Below are 25,013 nucleotides of genomic sequence, written 5' to 3'. Positions count from 1 at the left end.
GACGGCCCGCCACTTTTTTTTACACCTTAGTGCCGCTTAGCGGAGAGTGTGGCTGTGTAGAGGGGGTCTCCCCGAACGCGTGCGTACCTCAGAAGTTCCGGCACTAAGCACCGTCTCCTGTCCAGTGTCCAATTTGTATAGGCTATGCACTGAAAAGGGCCCTTTTCTGACCCTTGACCTCACTGGACGGCCCGCCACTTTTTTTTACACCTTAGTGCCGCTTAGCGGAGAGTGTGGCTGTGTAGAGGGGGTCTCCCCGAACGCGTGCGTACCTCAGAAGTTCCGGCACTAAGCACCGTCTCCTGTCCAGTGTCCAATTTGTATAGGCTATGCACTCCTTTGAACAGCATCTATCAATTTAGATAAATAATTAATGTTTTAAATCCGTTTTTGTTACACAGAAACATAATATGTGATATATAGCTTCGTTTAAATGCTTAATTTATAGTTTTAATGTGCAAATGAACCGTTTTTCAATGGTTTTCAATGGTTTCTTTTTACTCTAGAGGGTACTCTTATTCTGAAGAGATCGTCCACCGGAAGTCTTATATTTGCTCCGTTATATTTGCTGACTGAACACTGCTCCCAGACCCTCACATCATCTCTGTGCTGAAGCTCTTCCACTGCAACTCCATCTTGACAGTCAGGCTCAGCGGCAACATCACACAGACAGCGACATCATTCACAGGTTCGTTTTTCTTCCCCTGCAGATCATGGCAAATGTATTTGATGATGTATTAAAGCTCATCCAGCCACGACGCGGACACACTGTGTCCGTTTGTTTCAGCTAGCCGTTGTTTTAATGTGATTATGTGCAACAATGTTGCGGTAATGTAGCCACCAGTACTGTTTATTTTTAGCAGCCTAAACCTGCACTGACTGCAGTGCAACGCGATGAAGAGACAATTGGGCCTCCGTCTAGTTACTGGATTAATCCAATAACAATCCTTACTGTAAACCAGTGGTTCTCAACCCTTTTCAGGCCGCGACCCCCCCCCCCCCCCCCCTCCCCAAGAATCCTATTTGAACTGGGGACCCCCCCCCCCTAAAGAATCCTATTTGAACTGGGGACCTCCCAAAAGAATCCTATTTGAACTGGGGACCCCCCACCCTGACAAGCACTTGGATATTGTAGGCATTACATTTAGTTTGACAGATAAATATTGTGAAAATAGCCGATCTACAATCTATCAACATATCAACAATCAACATTTTTGCCTCTTTATATAATTTGTCCAATGTTTGACCAATTTTTATATTATAGTTTGTTGATTACTTTTGATGCATTGATGATCTTATTATTTTATTTTTTTAGGTATTAAAAAGGTCCTTAAATTGTCACTTAACTGTCATCTGGGGTCCCCCCCATCCCAACATCATATGGGGACCCCCCTGGGGGTCCCGACCCACAGGTTGAGAACCACTGCTGTAAACAAACTGTCTTGTTGTGAAGCCAGGCTTTAAACTCCCCGTCGATAATTCTTTTATTTATTTAGTTTTTGTTTATTATTTATTTATGAGGCCGGCTTTCTTGGAAAAAGCTCCGAGTATAACGTTATTATTTAACATCATTAATAAGCTGTTAATATTATTGTGGGTTTTGATCCAGGAATGAACCTTTTCCTCTAATTAAATCCTCAATTTTAAAGGCCTCAAAAAGCTTATTAATTTACTCTCCATCGTGCAAGGCTGTGCTTGTCAAAAAAAGAGAGAAAAGAACATGAAGATAAAGCTATTGTTGAGAGCTTGTAGATCTGTTCTTTTTTTGGACGCTCGATACCGTGCTACTACGAGGTATAAATCAGGCTTCATAGTCAGCAGCATCCTAGGCCAATGTAGTATGGTGTCATTCTGAGGATTTGTATTTATATACATATATATTACATTATTTTGTATTTATACCTCCATTTGAAAAGGACCCACAGGTTGTCTTTATAGAAGGAGGGATGTCAAAGTGTTTGTGTAGCCTGGTGTTTGTTTAAGTGAAACATTTAATTAATGACAGACAATTAACTGACTTAATTAATCTCTGGGCAGGTACAACATTAGGCTGCCTACTAGTAGGCATGCTTAACAGTATGATCAGTTTGTTGTGAGTTCTGATTGTTGATAGAAACTATAAACTAAATGAAAATTAACCGTGAGCTTTCTCTATTATGGAGGGGGGGAAAATGTTGTAATAGTACATTAATATGAAATTTAGTTTCATAACAGTACAGAATATATATATATATATATATATATATATATATATATATATATATATATATATCTCGTCTCTGTTGCGTGGAAACCTCCAAATGTCCAAAACAGTTACTTTTTAGGATTCAAATTCAAAAGTAGCAGATCTACAAGCCCAGAACATGTCGCTTCGCACCGCGTTTCGAGCTTGTATATCTGCTACTCTTGTTGCCTTTGTGTGACGCATTTGGAGACAAGAGGTTTCTGCCCAAAAGCAACTATATATATATTAAACACACACATACACAGAGTGTGTGTATATATACAAAAACATTGTGTATTGTTTTTGATCAGTGTTGTGGAAGTGTTAACAGTACTGATGATTTGTGTTGTGGATTCCTCCCGTTTCTCAGATGGACCAGCAGGCTCAGTCCTATATGCTTGCCAGTCTGACCCGGCCTCACTCTGAGCAGCTGCTGCAAGGCCTGCAACTCCTACGACAAGACCATGAGCTATGTGACATTGTTCTGCGTGTGGGCGACTCCAAGATCCACGCTCACAAAGTGGTGCTGGCCAGTATCAGCCCCTACTTCAAGGCAATGTTCACGGGCAACCTGTCGGAGAAGGAGACCTCGGAGGTGGAATTCCAGTGCGTAGACGAGGCAGCTCTACAGGTACGTTTCCAGGTTTTTGTTTAACCCGTTCAATCCTTGGATGCATCTCTGTCATTTCTCTGTCACCTCCTGGTACTCCAACACCTCAGTGTCACTGAAGACTAAGCTTCAAACCTCCCAAAACAAACTGATTCGGCTACTCCTCGGATTGGGGCCCATGACCCACCTTTCTCCCACCCATTTTGCCAGCCTAGGCTGGCTCAGGGTGGAAGACAGGGTTAAACAATTAAAAATGGGACTGGCCTTCAAAATTGTAAATGCAAATTTGCCCGATATGCCCCCAATTCCCGCATATCTGAGTAAATACCTCCAAAAGGTTAGCGACACCCACAGTCACAATACCAGAGGGAGCGTTAACAACAATTTGGTACCACCCACCCATAAATCAAACATGGGCAAATTCTCCTTCTACAGCACTGCCACCCAGGATTGGAATAGTCTAACTCCATCCCTCAAAAAATGCAGTTCGCTGGGCTCATTTAAAAGAGCCTTAAAAAATCACCTTTCAGGAGGCCAAAGGTGGAGGTAGTACCATTTTCCCGTTAGACAGCAGACCCCCCCCCTGTTCTTGTACATATTTTTTTTCCCCCTCTTTTTTATTTTTTTGGTTGTACATAGTGTTATATATTGTTTTTGGCTGTTTATTTTGTAATGATATTTGAACTGTGGTGCCACTATACATGCCTATGAATTAAATACCAAGGCCCTCATTGGAAACAAGTCCGCAAGGACTTTTATGAACGGACCTGTTAGACAAAGTATTTTAAATGTAACTGTGCTGTTTTACATTTTTTGCCTAATAAAATATTCAATCAATATATTCAATTTTAGTTTTCTTTGGGCTATTTGAAAATAGCAGATATGCAAGCTCATAGCGTGGTACCGAGTGCCACGCTATGAGCTTGTATATCTGCTATTTCTTTTTTTAATCGTGAAAATGTGTGCAAATCTTTGAATATATATGTTTTTAAAGCAAACATTTGTAACTCAAATCTTTGCTTCTGGGGGTCCCTGGAACAAAATATTTCTCAATTGTTCACTTAAAAAGAAATATATTGAAAGATTTGCACAAACCTTCACGATTTTTCTAAAATAGCAGATCTACAAGCTCATAGCACAGCACCGAGTGCCACGCTATGAGCTTGTATATCTGCTATTTTTGAATAGCCAAAGAAATCTAAAATGACAGAGATGCGTTCCCGGGTTAAATCTGAAAATGTATTTGTGCCAGGCATCCCCATAAAAGATGTGTGTCGTTAAATTGTTTCAACAATATTAATGTGTATATCTGATATTTTCAAATGGCGGATATATATATATAGGGTTAAAGTGGTTAAAATGACTTTTGATGCTATATTAACACATTTTGCTGGGACCCCCTGGAACCCCCCCCCCAAAGACACCTATATTAATACAATATAACTAGCACATCTGCAGTGGTTGGAGGTGGGCGGCCTACTCAGTGAGAAATTTAGACCCAGTTGTTGCGTACTAGGACACTTATTAGTTGACAATGCAGGGTCGGACATGAAGGTTTTTTCCTACTTACCCCGCAGGGCAAGTACTTCTCCAATCAAATTGCCCCATCTAAATTTTGACTTGCCCTGCCTAGGGCAGTGGTGCGGCGCATAGATGTCACTAAAAATATACTGTACTTCTCAAATCCATTGCCTGTTGATTGTATGTAAAACAATGCAGAACACGAGTTTCTTAAAAAATATATACTACTACTACTACTACTACTACTACTACATCATTGTCCATCTTTATTGTAGTCTGGACATTGCTATTGCCTCTTCTCCGCTGGGAGAAGGAGACAACAGACATTACACTTAGGAGTGTAGCTTTAATATATCTTACTTGGGAATTGGTTTCTGTCAAATCTTTTCAAACTCGTACCTCTTTCTTTTGTAGGCCATCGTGGAGTACGCCTACACTGGCACCGTTTTCATCTCCCAAGAAACCGTGGAATCGCTACTACCGGCCGCCAACCTGCTCCAGGTCAAGCTGGTGCTTAAAGAGTGCTGCTCCTTCTTGGAGAGCCAGCTGGACGCCGGCAACTGCATCGGCATCTCCCGCTTCGCCGAGACCTACGGCTGCCACGACCTGTGTCTGGCCGCCACCAAGTTCATCTGTCAGAACTTTGAGGAGGTGTGTCAGACGGAGGAGTTCTTTGAACTCACGAGGGCGGAGCTGGACGAAATCGTGTCCAACGACTGCCTCAAGGTCGTCACGGAGGAGACGGTGTTTTACGCGCTGGAGTCCTGGATCAAGTACGACGTGACGGAGAGACAACAGCACCTAGCTCAGCTGCTGCACTGTGTGCGCCTGCCTCTCCTCAGCGTCAAATTCCTCACCCGCCTTTACGAAGCCAACCACCTTATACGTGACGACCACGCATGCAAGCACCTGCTCAACGAGGCGCTGAAATACCATTTTATGCCTGAGCACCGGCTCTCCTACCAGACGGTGCTGTCCACGCGACCCCGGTGCGCCCCCAAGATGCTGCTTGCGGTCGGAGGCAAGGCCGGTCTGTTTGCCACTCTAGAAAGGTAATATTGATTATGTTTCAGATAAGCCTCTCCAACTACCTAAATCACTGAAAATAAGGTTCCTTAACTCTTTGACTGACAGAAATAAAACATCGTTTGCTACGCCACTGCCTGCGAAAATCAGCTTTTTCCTTACCTTTCAACTAGTCACAGAATATTTATTTTCAGTCAAAGAGTTAATCCTTATATCATCCGGTGAGAGATGATTATTAATGTATTGGGTATTTTCTGTTTGTCTCGCAGCATGGAAATGTATTTCCCTCAGACGGATTCGTGGATAGGACTCGCCCCGCTCAGCGTACCACGGTATGAGTTCGGAGTGGCAGTGCTGGACCAGAAGGTGTACGTGGTGGGAGGCATCGCCACGCACATGAGACAGGGCATCAGCTACCGGAGGCACGAGAGCACAGTGGAGAGCTGGGACCCCGAGAGCAACACCTGGTCCTCGGTGGAGCGCATGGCAGAGTGTCGCAGCACCCTCGGGGTGGTGGTCCTAGCCGGGGAACTGTACGCCCTGGGGGGCTATGACGGCCAGTACTACCTCCAGTCGGTGGAGAAATACGTCCCCAAGATGAAGGAGTGGCAGCCCGTGGCGCCCATGACTAAGTCCCGGAGCTGCTTTGCCACCGCTGTGCTGGATGGCATGGTGTATGCTATCGGAGGGTATGGCCCTGCACACATGAACAGGTACTATTGCTAATATGAATTGGTTAGGCTATTGGTTGTGGAAATGGCCGGCACTTGCTCGCTGCTAGTTTAACACGAGTTACCAAGTGCTTTATATTATGGATGGAAGTAATTTTAGTGCTAGTCACAGTTCAAAGTTATGTCTCGATTTGGGCTGGATTAACGACTGAATTTCCCAACAACTGAAAAAGTAAAGGTCTGTCTAGATTTATCCATCGCTGACAATATTTTGCGATCAGGATCGAGGAATAAAAAGAAAACCTAGATCTGCAGTTAAATAATTCTGCAGAATTATTTATGTTCCAATAATAATCATATCAACGTCTAATCATTCCCACAAATATCTTCATCTGAAGGATTCTTGCAATATGCAAGAACATTTCACATCAATAACTTAAGGTTATTTATAGTTTGCCTCCACAGATTTTACCTGTTTTGTCTCACATTCTGTCTCACATTCCCCCTTTTAAACGATATCCTTAATAACATTACTTCTAATGTAAACCCTAACTCTCTCAATGTGTTGCCTTGTGGTCATCTGATACAGGATGGTAAACCCTTGTAAAGGGCTCTCTACACCAGGAACCCTAACGATAACTGTATAAATGTGTAGTTATAAAATGTATTGATATTTGACAAGCCAAATCAAAATCAATTTACAGGGCGTCCCTGTTTACAGATGGAATGTTATTTTTCATCTATGTGGATGCTTACATCGCTGTCGTATCGTTATAGTTATCTTTATAGCTAAAGACGGCTCAGTGTTGCTGATAAAACAGCCAAGTGTCCTGCCACCGAGTGGAGTGGAAACCTAAAGCTTGATTTATTGCGCGCCGAAAATAACCGATCATCCTACAAGCTCACAGCGCGCTGTGTCGTATGACGGAGTATGAATTAAACATTAAAAAACGGACGGAGGTGGCTGCTGAAGGTTTTGCTATTTGCTCAATGCTGCGGTGTTGAGATTTCACTAGAGAGCCATGTCTCTGTTGTTGTTAGTCTCCTTGACTCCCCAAACCCGTCAGGAGAATGTGTTTGGACATTAAATCTTTGGGGGGACTTTTTTTTTCTTTCTTCTTTCCACAGCAGATTATATATACCATTACATACTGTGAGGCAATTCCCAAATTGCCAGTTTTCCAGCAGTGTTGTTAAGGCTTTCTTAACTCATTAAGACCTGAGGCGATTCTTTAAAAAAAACTAAATCATAAGTTAAAAAAATAAAATAAAAAATCCAAGATTTTTCAAAAATAGCAGATCTACAAGCTCATAGCGCGGCACTCGGTGCCGCGCTATGAGCTTGTATATCTGCTATTTTTGAATAGCCAAAGAAATCTAAAGTGACACTGATGCGTTCAGGTCTTAATGGGTTAATGTCTTCTATGGACTCATTAACCAATTTGAGCCCTATACATTATTGTACTAGTTTTCCCACCATCATATTTGATGTCATGCATTCTTTCATCCTACCCTTTTCAGCTTCTATAAATCAAGGCCATTAAAAACTAAATACAAAAGAATGAATATTTAACCCATTGAGGCCGATCCTACAAATGTCTTCTAAATCCTAACAGTTTTCTGAACTGTTTTATGTTGCTATATCAGTGGTTCTCAAACTTTTTCATGTCAAGGACCCCAAAATGATGTGTTTTGCCGCCAACCCCATCTCAAAACATTTTGTTCCAGGGACCCCCCAGAGACAAAGATTTGTGTAGTATATTTAAAATATATATATTCAGATTTGCTGTTCAGGACGTTTCAAAAATAGCAGATCAAGCTTGTATATCTGCTATTTTTCAATAGCCAAAGTATAAAATAATGGTTAAAGTGGTTACACAGATGCTTTCCCGGTTGTAATGGGTTATAAACTATAACAACTGTAACAGTAGTAGAGTGGGACTGCACTATTCTCAAATTGTTCAGTTGATTTATTTGTGTTAAATGTAGTCTTGCTTCTTTTCTTGCGATTCCGTCTCTTCTCAGCAGAATTTGGTGCCATTACAGTCAACGTACTGTCACACAAATTGTCAGAGATGTTACTTTTACAACAAATCCTCCCTTGTGTAGTGTAGTCTCCATTCCGCAGTTACCGCAGATTCGTTTTTGAGTTGTAAAGGCTAATCCCACACTCACGCTAGCCACACTTAAACAGATTTAGAAAAGACCACAGGTTAATTACATACAATCTACCTGTTCTAAGCTGTCATCCTGTTCACTATGTCATGTTCACCAGGATTACTGCCGTTAGTGTGGTAGGCTATGTTCACACACTAGCCATCTTCAAAAAGAAATCATTTTTTAAAACCTATGAAAAAGGTGACCACATAGCGCAAAGAAAAGGCGCTGGTAAGTGTGCTTTTTTGGATGAGAGGACCGCTTTCAAAAGTTGAGAATAGTAATAATAGACGTGGACTGCTTTTCTATCAGCTGAACATTGAAACCAACCTTCCCTGCACAGTGTGTGCAGAGAACTCAGAGAAGCTTGATGGGGAGAGAGGATTAGCCTCCGCCTGATAACGCTTTGTTGACTGTACAAGACCAACTTGGTCCATCATATCAAACAGAAATTCAATAATACAAGCCTAAAAATACAGAGTCCGAGCAGAGCCACTAGTCTGAGTTAATGTGTGAGCAGTCTGGTCATGGAAACAAAATATGTGCCACTTTGATCTCCCCTTTTGTAAACCCCCACATAGTTGACCGGGGTCCTCCAGGGTTCTATACTTGGTTCGTTCCTTTTTTCCCTGTACACAGGCACATTTCTGCAGAAAATAGCGGATCTACAGGCCCACAAGCGTCACATAGCGACTTGTAGATCCGCTATTTTCACGAATGTTTTCACCAGAAAAGGAGCACTTGGGGTTAGGTAACGCAGGGTACAGAGGCCCATGTGGTTAATATGTGCCTTTAAACCCGTGGTTCTCAAAGTGGGGTCCAGGGGTCCTTAGGGGGGTTCCAGAGGTCCCCCAGCAGAAGTAGTTAACATACTGTAGCATCACAATCAATGTAACCATTATTCAAACATATCAGATCTACGAGCTTGTATATCTGCTATTTTTGAAAAAGAAATGGAATAATTTATGATGATCAGGATTAGTATCGAGGCTTTAAGTGGTTAAATGCCTGAAAATACACATTAACATGAATTAATAGAGAAGCTAATGTGTAAAAAAAAAACACGTTAATTTATACAACATTGATGACAGTGCTGTCAAACAAGTCTATGAATCTATATGAAATCTACGAAAAAGTTTAATCTGCAACACAATTCCATACAATTTGTAGTGGGGGGGGTCCCTGCTTCATCTCTCTCTCAGTCCTTGGGCTGAACACCCCCTGAAAAAAGACCCTTGCTCTAAACTGTGACCCCTCTGTTCTGCTTCAGCGTGGAGCGATATGACCCCAGCAAGGATGCCTGGGAAATGGTAGCCCCCATGGCAGACAAGAGGATCAACTTCGGAGTCGGGGTCATGTTGGGCTTCATATTCGTGGTCGGCGGGCACAACGGCGTGTCCCACCTGTCCAGCATCGAGAGGTTCGATCCCCACCAGAACCAGTGGACAGCCTGTCGGCCCATGAATGAACCACGCACCGGTGAGTTGAGACCACTTAGTTATCAGACATGGAACAAGCTACTCTTAAAGCCATTAAGACCTGAAGCCGATTCTACATGTCTCCTAAATCCCAACAGTATTCTGAAAAAACATATGTTTTTATATCAGTGGTGCTCAACCTTTTTCATGTCAAGGATCCCTCAAAATGATATGTATTTGGCCGTGGACCCCCATCTCAAAATATGTTGTTCCAGGGACCCCCAGAAGCAAAGATTTGAGTTAAAATGTTCGCTTTAAAAATATATATATTCAAAGATTTGCACACATTTTCACGACTTTTCAAAAATAGCAGATCTACAAGCTCATAGCACGGCACTCTGTGCCGCGCTATGAGCTTGAAGATCTGCTATTTTTGAATAGCCTAAGTGTAAAATAATGCTTTTTAGCTCAAATTAAAAAGTGACACAGATGCGTTCCAGGTCTTAATGGGTTAAAGCCATAATCAAGTATTTCCGATTATAAACCACATTTAAAGTATCTTAAAGCTGCAATCCATCCTTAAACCTCAATATCCTCTCTGCTCAAACACGCTTTATGTCACTAGCTCGGCAGTAGAAATGTCGGTGCTCGCACAAGGGACCCACCTGGTTTAACACCTGGGTAGGACATCATGAAAGTTACGGATTGCAGCTTTAACCACTTAAGCCTGAAATGTACTTTGTTGTTTGATGGTGTAGTGTAGCGAAAAAATAGCCAATCAAAAGTCTCAAAACGTATTGTGATGTGTTGTGAGCTTCTAGATATAAATTAAGCATACTGTATAAGCATTATGGGGGTCCTTGAAATTAAAAGGTTTGAGAACTAAGTTAGTAAAATTATAATATAAATAGTACAGTAAGAGTATAAAGCAGTCGTTCAACATCAACTGAAGCGATCAGAATATGACTGTAAATGAAATATCATCATGTGATAAATAACTTTTTTTTTTTACAATAAAAAGAAAATCACAGTATCGGCAGCTTTTCCGATACTGGTATCCGTATAGGAACTAGGGCTGTCACGATTACAAATTTAAGTTGACGATTAATTGTCCCTCAAAAAATTGCGATTAACGATTTTATTATGTGTTTGGCATTGAACATTGGAACACATGAATACAAATCATTTCTGTTTGCCTTTTTATGCTCGGTAATCAAAAATTGCACGTGGCAGATGACAAATAACTTAGATATATAAAAAGAAATGATTGACATTTCATAATCTTTATGTAAAAATAGCAGAAATAGCTGATCTACAAGCTTACAACGTGTCACGAAAAAGTGACTTGTTGTAAGCTTGTAGATCTGCTATTTCTGCTTTTTTAATATTTGAAAATGTGTGAAAATGTTTCAACATGGAAACGATTATGACGATAATGCGTAAATAATTGCGATTCTCAAATAATTGTGATTAGGCGATTTATGTAATAATTGTGAGAGGCCTAATCGGAACAACTCTACTCCAAAACGATAGTGAACTGTTGAGCGTGTCATCATGGATGTGTCTCTCCCCAGGTGTGGGCTCTGCCATCGTGGATAACTACCTCTATGTGGTAGGGGGCCACTCGGGCTCGTCCTACCTGAACACTGTCCAGCGCTACGACCCCATCACGGACACGTGGCTGGACTCCAGCGGCATGATGTACTGCCGCTGTAACTTTGGCCTGACCGCCCTTTGACCCATGGCCCGGCCGGCTAGGACTAGGCTGTAGAGAAAAGACGAAGAGAGGGCTTCTCTTTTCTTTGGGTTTTTCTTTTCTTTTCTTTGTTATCCTCTTCCTCGTGTTCATCCTCCACGGGGCTGAGGAGGAGTGGCTCCACGTCGACGTGAATCCCAGAGGGATGGATGATGGATGGATGGCAGGAAGGAGGGCGGGCGGCCACAGTGTTGGTTGGAGAAAATGCAGAAAAGCTGTGTCAAAGCTTTAGACGGGAGAGGAAGACGAGAGAGGAAGATGAGAGAGAGGAAGATGGAGATGTCTGTTGTCTCTGAGATGACAAGAGATGTTCACACTGCTGCTGCTGTTGTTGGACCACAGTGAGGACTCTGAGCCATTTACCAGAGAGGATTGTGGGAGAAACCCTGTCACTTTCTTTGTTTTTGTCCTTGTTGTCGTCTTGTTTGTACACTTTTTTTGTTTTGTGTTCATACCATTAATTCCGTGCATTTCTCTCCACTGTTCTTTTTTTGTTTCCTTGTTACAAGCAGAACGTGTTTCCAATTTTGTAGAAATTTGCCATTTTGCTCGTGTTTGTATGACAATGTGGTCGATGGCCAAGTTAGTGAGGATGTCTGTGTGTGTGTGTGTGTGTGTGTGTGTGTGTCTGAAGCTTGGTGATTAATTTGCACACTTGAGTTAGAGATGTCCGCATCCACACCAGTGCTTCACAAAAAAAAAGAAAGAGAAAAAATGGAATCTTTATATTTACTTAAAAAGGGCTGCCTTTTTTCTCTTGTAAATAGTCTAAATGAAATATATAGATATGAATATATCCTCTAGTGCATTGCCTGTAAATGTTCTTCTGCACTGGGTCACTAGTTAGTGTGTGTGTGTGTGTGTGTGTATGGAATTTGATCCAAGCATCTACAGAGAGGTAAATGATGAACCCAGCTGAATTGTCTCTTCTTCATCCTTGGAACCATTCAAAGCCCCCCCCCCACACACACACACACACACACACACTATGCTCTAGCGTATCTAACACCTTCCTTCGGTAAGGACGCACACTCATTTCCACTTCACAAAGCATTGAAAAGTGATCCAGGTCCTCTGTTCACTGTTAGGTTTGTACATAATTCTAACTGGTGCTATATCTAGGATTCAGGATTGAGCTGTTTGTGTGTCTGCTGCCTCAACGACGAGGCCAACCTTTTGTGCAGCTTCTGCTAGGTTACTTGTCTTACTGTAGATGTTGGTGTTTATTAAAAATACCCTTAATCTAAAAGCCCCCGTACACAATCTCTCACACACACCACGCAATAAATTAAAGCAGTCTCTCATAAAGAGAATTCTGTTGCTATAGAAAATCCACAACGAGTAGCACTATGTTTTGTGGATACATTGACTTCAATGAAATAAATTACCCTTTTCCTAGACAATGCCACAAGCAGTGGCTCCCCTGACAAATATTTTGTCCCCGGTGCAGCATGTAAAAGGTGCTTTGTCATGGTCCCCAAATGGCCATTGCCAGCATGGCAGCATTTTCTCCCAGCCAGCTATGAATAAGGCATTCTGCCTGTGACCAAGCCCTTAACACCCGCACTGCTTGCTCCACCCATAACAGTCTCAAGGGTGAGGTATACTAAAGTTGCGTGCCGCTCTCGTGCACCAAAAATGGCTCACAACAACAGGGTCGTGTTTGTAGATGTGAGCTAAACGACATGCAACCAAGTTTAAATCAGGCATCAGAGGAGAGGTGAATTATTCACAGCCCTATGACACGTGCCAAAATGTCACCTGCTTTATATATAGTCTGCCACAAATGTCCCACCTCCGATGCGACAAATAACACCTACCTACGTGCCACACGTTTCTTTGTTTTTTAAAAATGTATGACAAAGCACCACCAAGGGCTGCTGCCAACTCAGACCAAGTTGTCACTGTCACTAGTCCATTGGTACTGGGAGAGTAACTGGACTGGCACATTTGGGCATGGCTACCTGACACATTTGGAGCTTAGACCCCCCCCCACACCCCCATGTCTGTATACATATATGTGAGTTTGGTCGGACCGCTTGAAGCAATAGATGGAGCATAGAATATGAAGGCTGGCGTTTGGTGTCCATTTGAATCTCTGTTTTTGTCAGTCTAGAGTTGCATTGTACACCGTTTGCACATAAACGTGGAAACTTTAACGGAGCTCTTGCACTTACCAAACGATTTGATACATATTGTAATTTGTACATAGGTTTAATTTAGGCTAACGGCATTTTAGATGATGCAATAAGACTTTATTTTTCTCTATGGGTTCATGATTTTTGTGTGTAGTCTCTTTGAAAAGCCAAGGCATCTCATGTTGTTACTGTAATGGAGTCACACGTGGCATATCTGAGTGATGCTTGTCTGAGGAGACATCAAATAGTACCGTTGGCCTCGTTTCATCCTACTTGGCATCTTGTGCTATCATTGTACAGTATGTTGTGTTGTGCATGCCGGTTGATTTGTACTCATCATGCATTGTTTTTTAACCACTCAAAGCCCTATTTTATACTTTGTCAGACGACAGTGGTGCGTGGTGGAAAATAGCCGATCTACAAGCTCACAGCGCATCGCATATGGAGTTAAAAATAGAGTGCGACACGTTGTGATCTCGTAGATTGGCCATTTTTGAAAGGTTTTGGAAGGTCTTTTCCTGTGATGACATGGCCAAAATAGGGACACCAGGGTTAATGTGGTTAAGGCATATTCAAACCAATTTACCTGTAGTCTCCCCCCCCCCCCCCCCCCCCACAAAGTTTATTTATTGTGGCCTTTGACCTAAACGCAAGATGTAGTGTAGACCATCACTGACCGCAACCAATCCTCATACCTGAAGCATTAGACAGCATGTGTTCTTCCACTTGTTACCTTGCACTCTTCCTAAAGCTACAATCCGTAACGTTTATGCCCCATACCTGTGATTCGAAACCAGGCCTCCACATTGCTGCCGCTTATGCAAGAGGCTATCCCCGCTTGACCAGGGGGAGATATTGGCTCACGAGCTTCAGGCGGTACTACTTGGTCAACCATTTAGATGTCCTAATGGACACCGGGGTCTACATTTCTCAATGGAAGAATATGGGAGACCACCTCCAACCATTGCAGATGTACTCTATAGTTATATTGTATTAACATACTCTACCATGCATATTGGTTAAATAAATAATGTTTCATTCCTTTAAAATAAGGATTACTCGTTTCAATGAAATGGTTACAGATGGCATCCCCTCCCTTATCACTCATCACAGATCACTTTGAGATTTGCGTGGCAAATCTGTTTTTAGTTTTTTTTTTATTGGAGAAAATTAAGGTTTATGTAGCCTACAATCGCTGAGACTTTTCCACCACCAAGTACATTTGCATTGCCACGCAATATATTTATGTTCATTTTTTTTGTGTGAATTTGTAATGATTGTTTTAATGCCTAGTTGAACATGAACTAAACATCATTGACTTGTTTGGTGGAAAATCTGATTGATGGAGGAGTTAAATGTTTCATATTTATAATAATTAGTATTATTCGGCTTCTAAAACATAGTCTAATTTCAGTTTTTCGTCTCATATCTGTTGTGACGGCTTTATTCGTTGATGTTGAATGTTAACTTTCAGAGATAGATCAAGCCTAATTTATTACAACACGCTGATAGCTTGTAGATCAGTACTTTTTCGGCAAGCCACACCGTCGTACTACAGAGTATAAATGACTAGGCTTTGTACAGCACACAAACCATGCAGGCATGGTTGTGCGTGTGCTGCCATTGTTTATCTAGCATCTGTTACATGCATGTATCATGTACTAATGTATGTTATCCATTTTGATGATTTATACTTAATTATTGGCTACTTTTTCTTGAGAGAACCTGATGAAATCTGCAAACGTGAATCTGCAAAAAGAAGGGATGTATAAATGTGTGAAGTTCATTCTTGTTTTTTTTATTATGGCCTGCCCTAACCAATGTCGATTTCTTTTTTTTTATGGCCTAACCAATGTATTGTTTTAGTTTTTTATTATTATTATGGCCTAACCAAGGTTGTTTTTATTATGGCCTAACCAAGGTCGTTTTATTTCTTCTTATGGCTTAACCAATGTCGTGTTTTCCCACCCACTTCTTCTCACCAAAGTGCTTGTTTAACTAAAGAATGGAGGAGGTTGAACAACAGTGTCTGGAACAAGACTGTCTGCCACTCAACTGTTTAATGTCGGAAAGAAAATCCTTTTTGAAACTGATGTCAATGTTTAGCCAAATTACCACTCTGCTTCTTTTACATGTCCCATTGTGTGTCTGACGTAAAGTGATAATCTAATCTTGAATTTTATATCCTGTGGATTATTACTGGAAGTACAAGATAAAGCCCGATTCGTGCATTCGTCGCACGGCGGTGTCGCACATAAAAAATAGCAGACCTAGGTCGGCTATTTTTGGGGCATGCAACACTATCGCACGATGGAGCATAAATTGGGCTTAACCCTATTGTAGATGTAGAAGCAGTTGCTCCCCCCCCTTCACATCTTATGTTTTGATTGATGACATTTTACATACATTTTAGTCAGAGTTTGTTTGTGTGGTGCAGTTGTACCCAGTTAAATAAATGCCTGCCTTAAAAGGTAACTACTCATTTGTCACTTCACTTGTCATGCCTGTCCTATACAATGCAGGACACCAATTCAAAACAAAGGTATTATAAAAAAAATATTTATATTGCATTAAAAAAAAAATTAACAATGGCTGCATATAAAAGATAATTTACAAATTTGAAGTTTTACAATAATTCAAATAGCAGAGGCACTTATGTGTTTTAACCACTTTAAACCATACAGTATATATTTAGTTGAATGGGGTACCCCAAGGGTCTATACTTTGTCCCCTCCTTTTGTCCCTTTACACCAAATCCTTACACCGAAAATGTATCTACAAGCTCAAAACACGTCAGCTTGTAGATCTATTTTCACCGAATGTTCGTCTACTATGACATGCCCCAGAAGAGGGACGCTAGTATAGGGTTCATGTGGTTAAATCTGCAATGTGTTGATGGAATACTAAATCACTAGGTTATACTTTGATTAAAATGAAATGGTTAACCTACTTCAGAGAGAAATCATACGGTACATATTATATATAATATATATATTATCTGTGCTGAGGTTCTGTCAGAAAATAATATTTCACACAGTTTGAAAGGTTATTTATACAATTTAAGAATTTAATCAAACATTCACTGTCTGAAAAGTGTGCCTCCACTCATTTTGACAGCATGGAAATAAAAAATAAAATAAAATTAAGATGGCATCAGTGATAAAAGAAGCCAAGCACTGCCTAGTTCCCCCGTCCTCTCAAACCACAGTGAAAATAGAAAGAGCACCAGTTTCATTTGAGGCCAGGGCTGATATGAATAAGTGTTCAAGAATGATATTGACAGGGCCATGCAAATATTATATAACTAGCCAACAATGCTAGTTGTAAATACTCTGTCATCCCAATATCCACATAACTATGCAAAGTTGCAACACAATGTTTTGTAATGCATTGAGAAATTGTGACCATGACACTTGTATAGTTAAGGTAGTTTCTACTGTATATGGCTACGCTGAGCATTATTCAGAGGTATCACTTATGCATATCAGCCCAGAACTAATATAGTCCATTATATTCTTGGATTCCAAGCATGCCCAAAAAAAAAATCAGAAGCTACATTTTGCACAGTGAGCTTGCTGCAAGTAAAACAGAGCACGCATCAGTAATCTTAAAGTAATTATTGACAGGAAATTAAGTCAAAACCAAATTCTAGGAATAACTAGTAAAATGGCATGTAGTATGGGTTAAATTACACAATTATGTAATGGCATCGGTGAAGGAATATGACACAAAATAACCACACATGGTTCATAGAATGTTTTTATACTACTGTGCGACAGCTGGCCGTCTCCACTTTATGGTTCATTTATACTTTGTCGCATGACCCTTTCGCTCAACATTGACATATTTTCAAGTGGGGAAAAAAGGGTTGAACGAAGTATAAGTAGTGTGTGTCCCTTATGCAGTTGACATCATGGGGGCGCCAGTGACTCAGGAGGTAGAGCGGCTGTTCAGGAAACCGAAGGTTTGCGGTTCGACCCCCAGCTCCTCCTGGCTTTGTGTCCTTGAACCAGACACCGAACCCCTAACTGCTGCCGATGAGCAACTTGGCGCCTGCATTTTGCATGGTTGCCTCTGCCATCAGGTGTGTGAATGGGTGAGTGTAACATCGTAAAGCGCTTTAGATTTAAAAAAGAAAAAAAGAAAAAAAAGGTGCTACAGAAATGCAGGCCGTTTACATCAGATGAGATCACTTGTCCGAGGCACGGGTATACACCAGAGATGAGAGCAGCAGCAACTCGGGGGGCTTGTGTAACAGGATCAGATTGTCACTCCTCAGACCATCGTAGTGCATCCAGAAGCCGTCGATCTGAAAGGCAGCGGAATAGTGATGCTCGTCCTTGTTGAAGAGTGTGGCGCCCTCCAGTGAGTACCTGTGGACAGACAGGCTCAAGTTACCATACTCTCAATCTGGGAACCCATCTGCCAAAGAAAAGGGAAAATCCTTTGAATTTGCAGATGCGGAGCACTGAATATGTCTTGAGAGATTACCATGGAAATAACTTGCACAAACAGCAAAAAAAACTAATCCATGAATTCCTCTGGGTTCTAAGACCAAAACTATCATATTCAGGTTTTGAATGGAACGTGAGCTTATCCTGGCTGTAAACATGACCACTCTTGAATGGAATACCTGTGAATCCTGAATAACGCTGGACTTTTAACATGCATGTAAATCTAATGTATATAGGGTTAGGGTTAGCCTAACCTACTGCACCAGTACTGCACTAGTCTTTGTCCGGTCAAGGTATCCGATCACTACAGTATTTCTCTCTCCTCCATGGCGTTCAGATGCAGAGCTCTGAATCTGTCTTGAGAGATTACCATTCTCTTAACGCTCAAAAGGAACGGAGCAGTGGGACCCGTCTCTAGCACTCGCTGACCCCATTATAGTGATGGCTTCTGCCCCGCCCTAGTCTCGCGAGCCAGACAGTTGTCTCCCACAATTTTCGAATGCTTCCGTCATTCAGTCTGGACCACGGAAGCTCTGAAAATGATCAGCGGATATAGTGGATGTGACGCCTCCTCACCGCTTCCGTTTCGTCTTTACAGTCGCGCAGATTTGTCCTAATATAAATGAAAATAATAGAAGCATACATAACTTGCTGCTTAGCATAAATGGAAATTCAAAAATAAATAAAAGTGTTGGACATTCTCCTTTACTTCAATTTACTTCATTTAGAACAATTTAACCATTGCAGAATTTCAAAAAAAAAATACCATGTAGCCCTTTTCATGAATTAGAAAATGTTGCCCAGTCTGAAAGTTGACATCCACAAAGAACAATGTTGCGAGTATTACTATGAGCAAAACGACTATGAGCATAAATCCAGACTTTTTCATACTTTCCAGACAGCGATATGCAGTTAATTACCAGAAAAGACCAGATCTACAACATTTGACCAAGTATAAATCAGGCTTCACAGGCCCGCTTCACTTCCCCTGTGGTTAATGGAAAAACAGTGCATCCATATTAAGGTGAAAGTATATCCAACCTGTGCTGGGACAGAGCCAGATGGTATGGAACGTACGACAGCTCCTCCGACTTCCACTGCTGCATGTTCAGAATGACAAAGGGTGGGGGCCCGTGGCAGAATACCCTCTGAGAGAACTCCCTCAGACCGTCACACCTGTGATGGGAGACCACCAGTACATTCTGTCAACACAACTCCCCAGGGAGAGATGACACAGAAGAAGGAGTGGATGTTTTTGGAATGATTCACATGCCTCTCTCACCCTAGTTCTTTACAGAGTAAGATCTTGGGGCAGAAGAACTCATCGACCGCCGACTGGATGGGATCTCGGTGAGGCAGTTCATGAGGCGGGCTGGAAGTAGACAAAGAGAGAAACTACATAAAAAAAACATCATCCGCTAAAGGCCCGCCCCTTGCAAACAACATAGTCCCATGCAGTTTTTAAATTGACCAATCATCCAAGACCGGGAACGTTCTTCTGTTATTTTAGATGTCTTTGGCTATTCAAAATTAGCAGATATACAAGCTCATAGCACAAAATCTATGCCTAATCTATGGGGGGGGGATTACACCTTGACAGTTACTCTGTGTCCAAGGGCCATAACCACTTACACCCATACTTAGTTGGCCGGAGTCCCCCAGGGGCCTATACTAGGCCCCCTTCTGTTTTTGCTCTGCAAACCAAATATCTTCGACCCAAAATAGGGACGATACGATTCATATGGTTAAGACTAAGAGAACCTTTCGATGACAGGACTCGTCACAAGCCTCACCTCCTCTGTGAACATAAAACACCTTTGACAAAGTCTGCCAAAGCAGCTACAGTATGTCTAATGGATAATCCACCGTCCAAACAGAGAATGCTCTTGGTAAACATGCCTTTATACGGGGCTAACAAGGGCCAGAGAAAAGGGGAGTCTGTTGAGAGGAACGTGGCATCATCTCATCTCTCACCATTAGACAGCTGGATATGGTTTTAGAGAAGGCTAATATGTCTAAAGTGTAGGAGGGAGACCCACTGGTATGGACCAGCTTACCCGAGCCATTAGTAACAATATCATTAACGAGCAACGGGTGATGGGTCCATTCTGAACTCTAACAGCTCTTTTTGCTGGTCATCACGACTTTTATTTGTAATTCCAAAACAAAAAGTCATCTTGTGCACATCTACTGCAATATTATAAATTATGTTTAATGTTTTTTGGGGGGGTATGGCACTGTTGGTGTCGGGCCGTCTAGAAGACTGACACCAACAGCGCCAAATTTTGTGTGCACGCTGCCAGCAAGTGAAGCATGTAAATACCCAAATATAATGTTTAAACGTTTTAAAACTTAAATTTTATACTAGAAATCAAGTCAAAACAAAGGAGGTCGGATTGGGTTGAAACAGCCCATTATGGAGATGACTTGACATGACATCACAGATGACTGACATCACAAGTCTGAGATCTATGCTAAAAATTCGAAAGGGAGATCTCCTCGTCTCTTTCCTTGCATTTCGAGGCCTTCTGAAAGGCCATGCATTACATTATGCGCTCCGGCTTACTTGATGTGGATTGTCCTCTGGATGAATTCCTGGATGCGGGCCGGACAGCTCCAGTTGGTGCATAGGCTCTCTTGCATGGTGGACATGAGGTTCTCGAGGTTCATGGTGAAGTTGTCGTGCTCGTTGCCGAACAGGTCGATCTCCAGGGCGGCGTGGTGCACCGCCGAGCGGTACTGCCGCTTGGCCATGCGGTCCCAGATCCACAGCATCTTCACCGTGGTGTAGTCGTACGAGTCCATCAGGTAGAGGAAGTGCTCCACGAACTGCTTGCCCAGGAAGGCGCCCACCTCCCTGGGGAAGCTCTGGTTGTCCCTCAGGATCACGTACAGGATCATGAGGAAGCCGTCGATGGTGCAGGTGTTCTTGAGGTTGATCTTGACGTACAGCGGGGTGCAGGAGATGGCCTTGCGTCCGGCCCGGATGGTGTACACGCCTCCCCAGGGAAGCACGGGCCTCCAGAAGGATCGGTCCTCCTCGTCATTGTTGTTGATGGACGCTCGGATCTCTTCAAACAACGTCCTGGACCTCAGGAAAACATGCATTATTATTATTATTTTTGTGTTTGTATTGTGCAATATTTTATGTAGCATATGTATTACTGATTAATTGAGTACAATGGACCACAATAGAAACATGCCGGCCCCTGGGGCTTTTTGAGTTATCCTTTGACCATACTACCTGTACTGTTAATAATCTTGTTAATAAAGTATTATAATCAATCAATCAAAATCCTCAATGTAATCCATTTGTACACTCAGAGTTAAAGATCTGCAACTTATTTCAACGAATAAAACGTCATTTTAAACCAATCTGTGTATAACTAGCACTTCTGCAGTGCTAGGTGTAGACCCTGGTGTTGGGTAGGACATACTGGTTCACAAAAAGTAGCCTACTGCATTAAGCTCATAAGCACAATATCATCTCTTCAGGTCAATAAGAGTATTCCCTCTTCTTGGGTTAGCTTGTAGATCTGCTATTTTCAAAGGATTTTTATACCTTTTTATACACTTGAAAACTTGTGAAATGGGACCTTCTGCATAATGAGTACTTTCACGTTTTGTATGCATTTTGATGCCAATAATACTTTTGCACTTTTAATCAAGTACATTTTCAATACCGGACTTGTAACAAGAGTATTTCTACAATAGGGTATTGATACTTTTACTTAAGTAAAACATGTGAGTACTTCTTCCATCACTGTAGAAGACTGTTTGGTGTCCCAGGCGAGATAATCTGGATACTATGGGGCAGCCATAGCTGAGTGGTTAGTGAGCCCGCCTAGCGAGCCAGAGGCCCTGGTTACCCCAGGTTCGATGCCAGGCCAGGCCAGCATATGTGTCGATGAAATGAAATTTGTCCCTGAGCAAGACTCTTAACCCCTAATTGCTCACAGGTTCTCATTGGAAACAAGACCGCAAGGACTTTCATGAACGACCTGTTAAAAGGAATTATCCTTATCCTTTTACTAGGACATTTAAATGGATACTAGGGCATTTAAATGGATACTAGGACATTTAAATCAACACAGATCATGACATAGCAGCAGGTTACTAGTGGACTATTGAGTGCATAATGGACTAGTGCAGGGGTCTTCAACGTTTTCAGGCCAAGGACCCCTTGGCTGAGAGAGAGATAAAGCAGGGACCCCCAATATATATTGTATAGAATACAATATTTTCATAGATTTCATAGTTGGCTTCATAGACTTGTTTGACAGCACTGTCATCAATTTTCAGACTTTTAACCACATAAACCGTCCATACTAAGTAAACTTGACCCACTCTGTACTTGGTCTGCTCTTTTTCCCCCCTACACCAAACCTCTTTGCCGAAAATAGCAGATCTACAAGCGCACAACGCCTCGCAGTGCTTGTAGATCTGCTATTTTGGGCTAAAGTTCTCCTCAGAATAGGGATGCTTGGTTGAAGTGGTTAATGTAAGATTTGGCGGCCCCCCTGTAGTAACTCTGAGGACCCCCTAGGGGTCCCGGACCCCCTGTTGAAGACCCCTGGACTAGTGGGTTGAGTGCATAGGGAGATTTCAGCCACTTTTCCTTATTATTACGACTGCCTCGTCAGATCTGGACAATCTGAACCATTAGATTGTATGATATGACATTAATGTCCATAAATATACAAGCACAGACTATAATAAAATAAGTGTTTTTTTCCACTCCAGAGAGTAGACGGAGCCCTGCTGCTGCAGCCAGGGCTAGCGTCCATGCTAAACAGGCAGCGTTGCCAGGTTGTGCGAAAGAAATAAGCAACCGCGGTCCTATGAAAACAAGCCTAAAAGAAGACAAGCTTACAACGCATCGCGTGTGAGCTTGTTGAAAATGAAAAATTGTCATTTTAGAAACATTCACTAATCGTGTATGGGGGAGGGGAGGGGGGGGGGGTCCCTGGCACAATATATTTCCAGATGGGGGGGGGGGGGGTACAAATACATATGAATCTGTGGGGCTTTGCCATAAAAATATTTGAAGACCTCTGGTTTAAACAACATTAGGAAACACAAGCCCCAAATAAGCAACTACACTTTGCAAACAAGCCCAAAAACAATCCACCCAAAGTCGCTTATAATAAGCGGACATGGCAACACTGCTGATGCTAACGTGCTAGCATGTAGCATCACCTACCTTTCAAACTGGAGACTCTCGTCATCAGTGTTGGAAGAAATGAGAGATCTGAGGTCTTCAGTGTCGTTCAGAACACAGAATCTACTCTCCATGGCTCTCTGGGCTTCTTCATGACTTTATGCTGCAAAAGGCTGAATCCCAGCCAAATGATCTTTCTTTAAGTGTGTTTTATTAGTAGTATTATTCTGTCTGGTCTGATTGCAGCTGCTGCTGCAGCTCCCTTTGCAAAAGATTCAAATCAAACAGACGTCAAGTTACGCCCATAAACACTGGAACTGGAACGACCCCTCTGGATCCCATACTCTGGAGTAACAACCCATTTATTATCCCATACTGCGGTGTACAGGCTGGCGAGATCTAAGTAAGGGCAGTGTTGCCAGATTCTGTGAGAGAAATAAGCAACCAGGTCTATGAAAACAAGCCCAAAAGAGGCGTGCCCTTTAAACATATACATTGGCTATTCTGCTATTTTCCCCCAAAATCTTGAAGAAAATATTTTTGAAACATTTTGGCCGCATAAAATATTTATATTTAAAATATTTGTATTAAAGTAATAATACATCAAAATGGTACTCAAGCACAGTACTTGAGTAAATGTACTTAGTTACTTTACACCACTGGAAACTGAAAAAATGGAAAAAAAAAGTAGTAGTAGTAGTAAAATACTTTTAAAAAAACTCTAAATTATGAAAATAAATCAGTTTATTGCAGCTTGCCATTGGCATGTAAGAAGGGTAAGCATGATTGGCAAGTTGCCAATGCAATGACTACATTATGGGATCCATCCATCCATCTGGGTCAGATTCTGTGATCCATTCACATCTGCAGTTTGCAGATCCATCCATGAAGCAGGCCGGGTATCGGACGATCTGCTGCGCTGTGTGATTGGCTATGGGGTTGGTTGCCTGGCAACCAGGTCGCCTCGCAGGACAATCAAGGCTATGGACAATGAGGACAACCGACCGAACTAGCCAATCATAGTCACCCCTCCTACAAGTGATTGATTGATTGATTGATTGATTGAATACTTTATTAACAGTTTGCAAGAAAAGCACAGAAAGTACAGTTCTATACAAAGGGATGCTAAAAAGGACTAAACCCAAGAAAGCACTATGGCTTGTTTCCATTGGGGTCCTGTGATTTCAAAGTATCATTAAATTTGTATTTCTGAAATAATAATAAAAAGATACACATAGATATCAGTCAGAAACACTGGACATATCTAAGGAAGTACAAGGATTTGTAGTTCATTTATATAACCTACCTTATCAAAATGTAGGCTATGTATGACCTTGCATACACAGATTACGGTCACACTCCAATACTAGCACCATCTCTATGCACACACTTAGAATGTTTTGTCTGTTCTTGCACAAACAAGAGACTGTTATTTTATATCTGATGCTAAGAATGGTCTCTACTTTCTGCCTAATTTATTTCCAGTGGTAGTAGTACTCACATTTTGTACTTAAGTAAGTACAACTACGCTCACAAGACGTCGCAATGCCATGCCTTGTGAGCTTGTAGATCTGCTATTTTCAGACAGCCAAAGTATAGGGCTGAAGTGGTTAATGTATGTTATGTAATAATAATCAACATCTACAAAGGAACTAGTAACTACGTTTTCAAATAATTGTAGCGGAGTAAAAGTGCGATATCTGTCTCTGAGATGTAGAGAAAGATTGTACAGTACAGTACAGTAGTACAGTAGGCTACTTGAGTACATGTACTAGTTACTTTCCACCACTGCCTATCTACTGCTAAGAATGGTCTCTAATTGCACAAGATACTGGTATTCTGTCTCATTTATTTCTATTTTGACCATGCACCTTACT

General features: G+C 41.8%; 2 protein-coding genes across 4 annotated transcripts in view; one reads left to right on the top strand and one right to left on the bottom strand.

Moving 5' to 3' along the window:
- Positions 1-599: 599 nt before the first annotated feature.
- klhl28 (kelch like family member 28) overlaps positions 600-25,013 on the top strand; it is a 329,784-nt gene continuing 305,370 nt past the window's right edge. The window contains exons 1-6 of one of the 2 annotated variants that reach the window (XR_013932058.1): positions 600-688; positions 2,595-2,855; positions 4,770-5,407; positions 5,651-6,094; positions 9,480-9,688; positions 11,202-12,009. Coding sequence is in view for 1 of the 2 variants with exons in the window: in XM_080413205.1 (XP_080269331.1) it covers positions 2,595-2,855; positions 4,770-5,407; positions 5,651-6,094; positions 9,480-9,688; positions 11,202-11,365 (1,716 nt within the window). In the remaining variant the exon portion in view is untranslated. Of the gene's footprint in view, positions 689-2,594; positions 2,856-4,769; positions 5,408-5,650; positions 6,095-9,479; positions 9,689-11,201; positions 15,951-25,013 lie in introns of those variants that run through there. The other variant, XM_080413205.1, reaches the window with a different exon arrangement.
- Positions 16,177-23,418, bottom strand: dorip1 (dopamine receptor interacting protein 1). 2 transcript variants are annotated; one of them, XM_080414841.1, is made up of 5 exons: positions 23,179-23,418; positions 20,542-21,066; positions 19,258-19,347; positions 19,017-19,151; positions 16,177-17,894 (listed from the first exon to the last, which is right to left on the bottom strand). In XM_080414841.1, exons 1-5 carry the CDS (start codon positions 23,268-23,270, stop codon positions 17,711-17,713), a joined length of 1,026 nt encoding a protein of 341 aa, XP_080270967.1. In that variant the 5' UTR covers positions 23,271-23,418; the 3' UTR covers positions 16,177-17,710. The 2 variants fall into 2 exon arrangements, with proteins under 2 accessions (XP_080270967.1, XP_080270968.1); XM_080414842.1 differs by having other exon boundaries at positions 20,542-21,060.

The sequence above is a fragment of the Gymnoscopelus braueri genome, assembly GCF_963280865.1.
Source record: "Gymnoscopelus braueri genome assembly, chromosome: 19".
In the NCBI taxonomy this organism is placed as follows: domain Eukaryota; kingdom Metazoa; phylum Chordata; class Actinopteri; order Myctophiformes; family Myctophidae; genus Gymnoscopelus; species Gymnoscopelus braueri.
This window is presented reverse-complemented; position numbering and strand designations above follow the sequence as displayed.

Bases quoted from the DNA above. Each gene is read 5' to 3' on its own strand.
- dorip1 (XM_080414841.1), bottom strand. From the start codon at position 23,270: ATGGAGAGTAGATTCTGTGTTCTGAACGACACTGAAGACCTCAGATCT. The intron at 19,348-20,541 runs GTAAGCCGGAGC...GTCTACTTCCAG, and splicing joins CAGAGGACAATCCACATCAA to CCCGCCTCATGAACTGCCTC. The intron at 17,895-19,016 runs GTTGGATATACT...GTCTGTCCACAG, and splicing joins CTGGCTCTGTCCCAGCACAG to GTACTCACTGGAGGGCGCCA.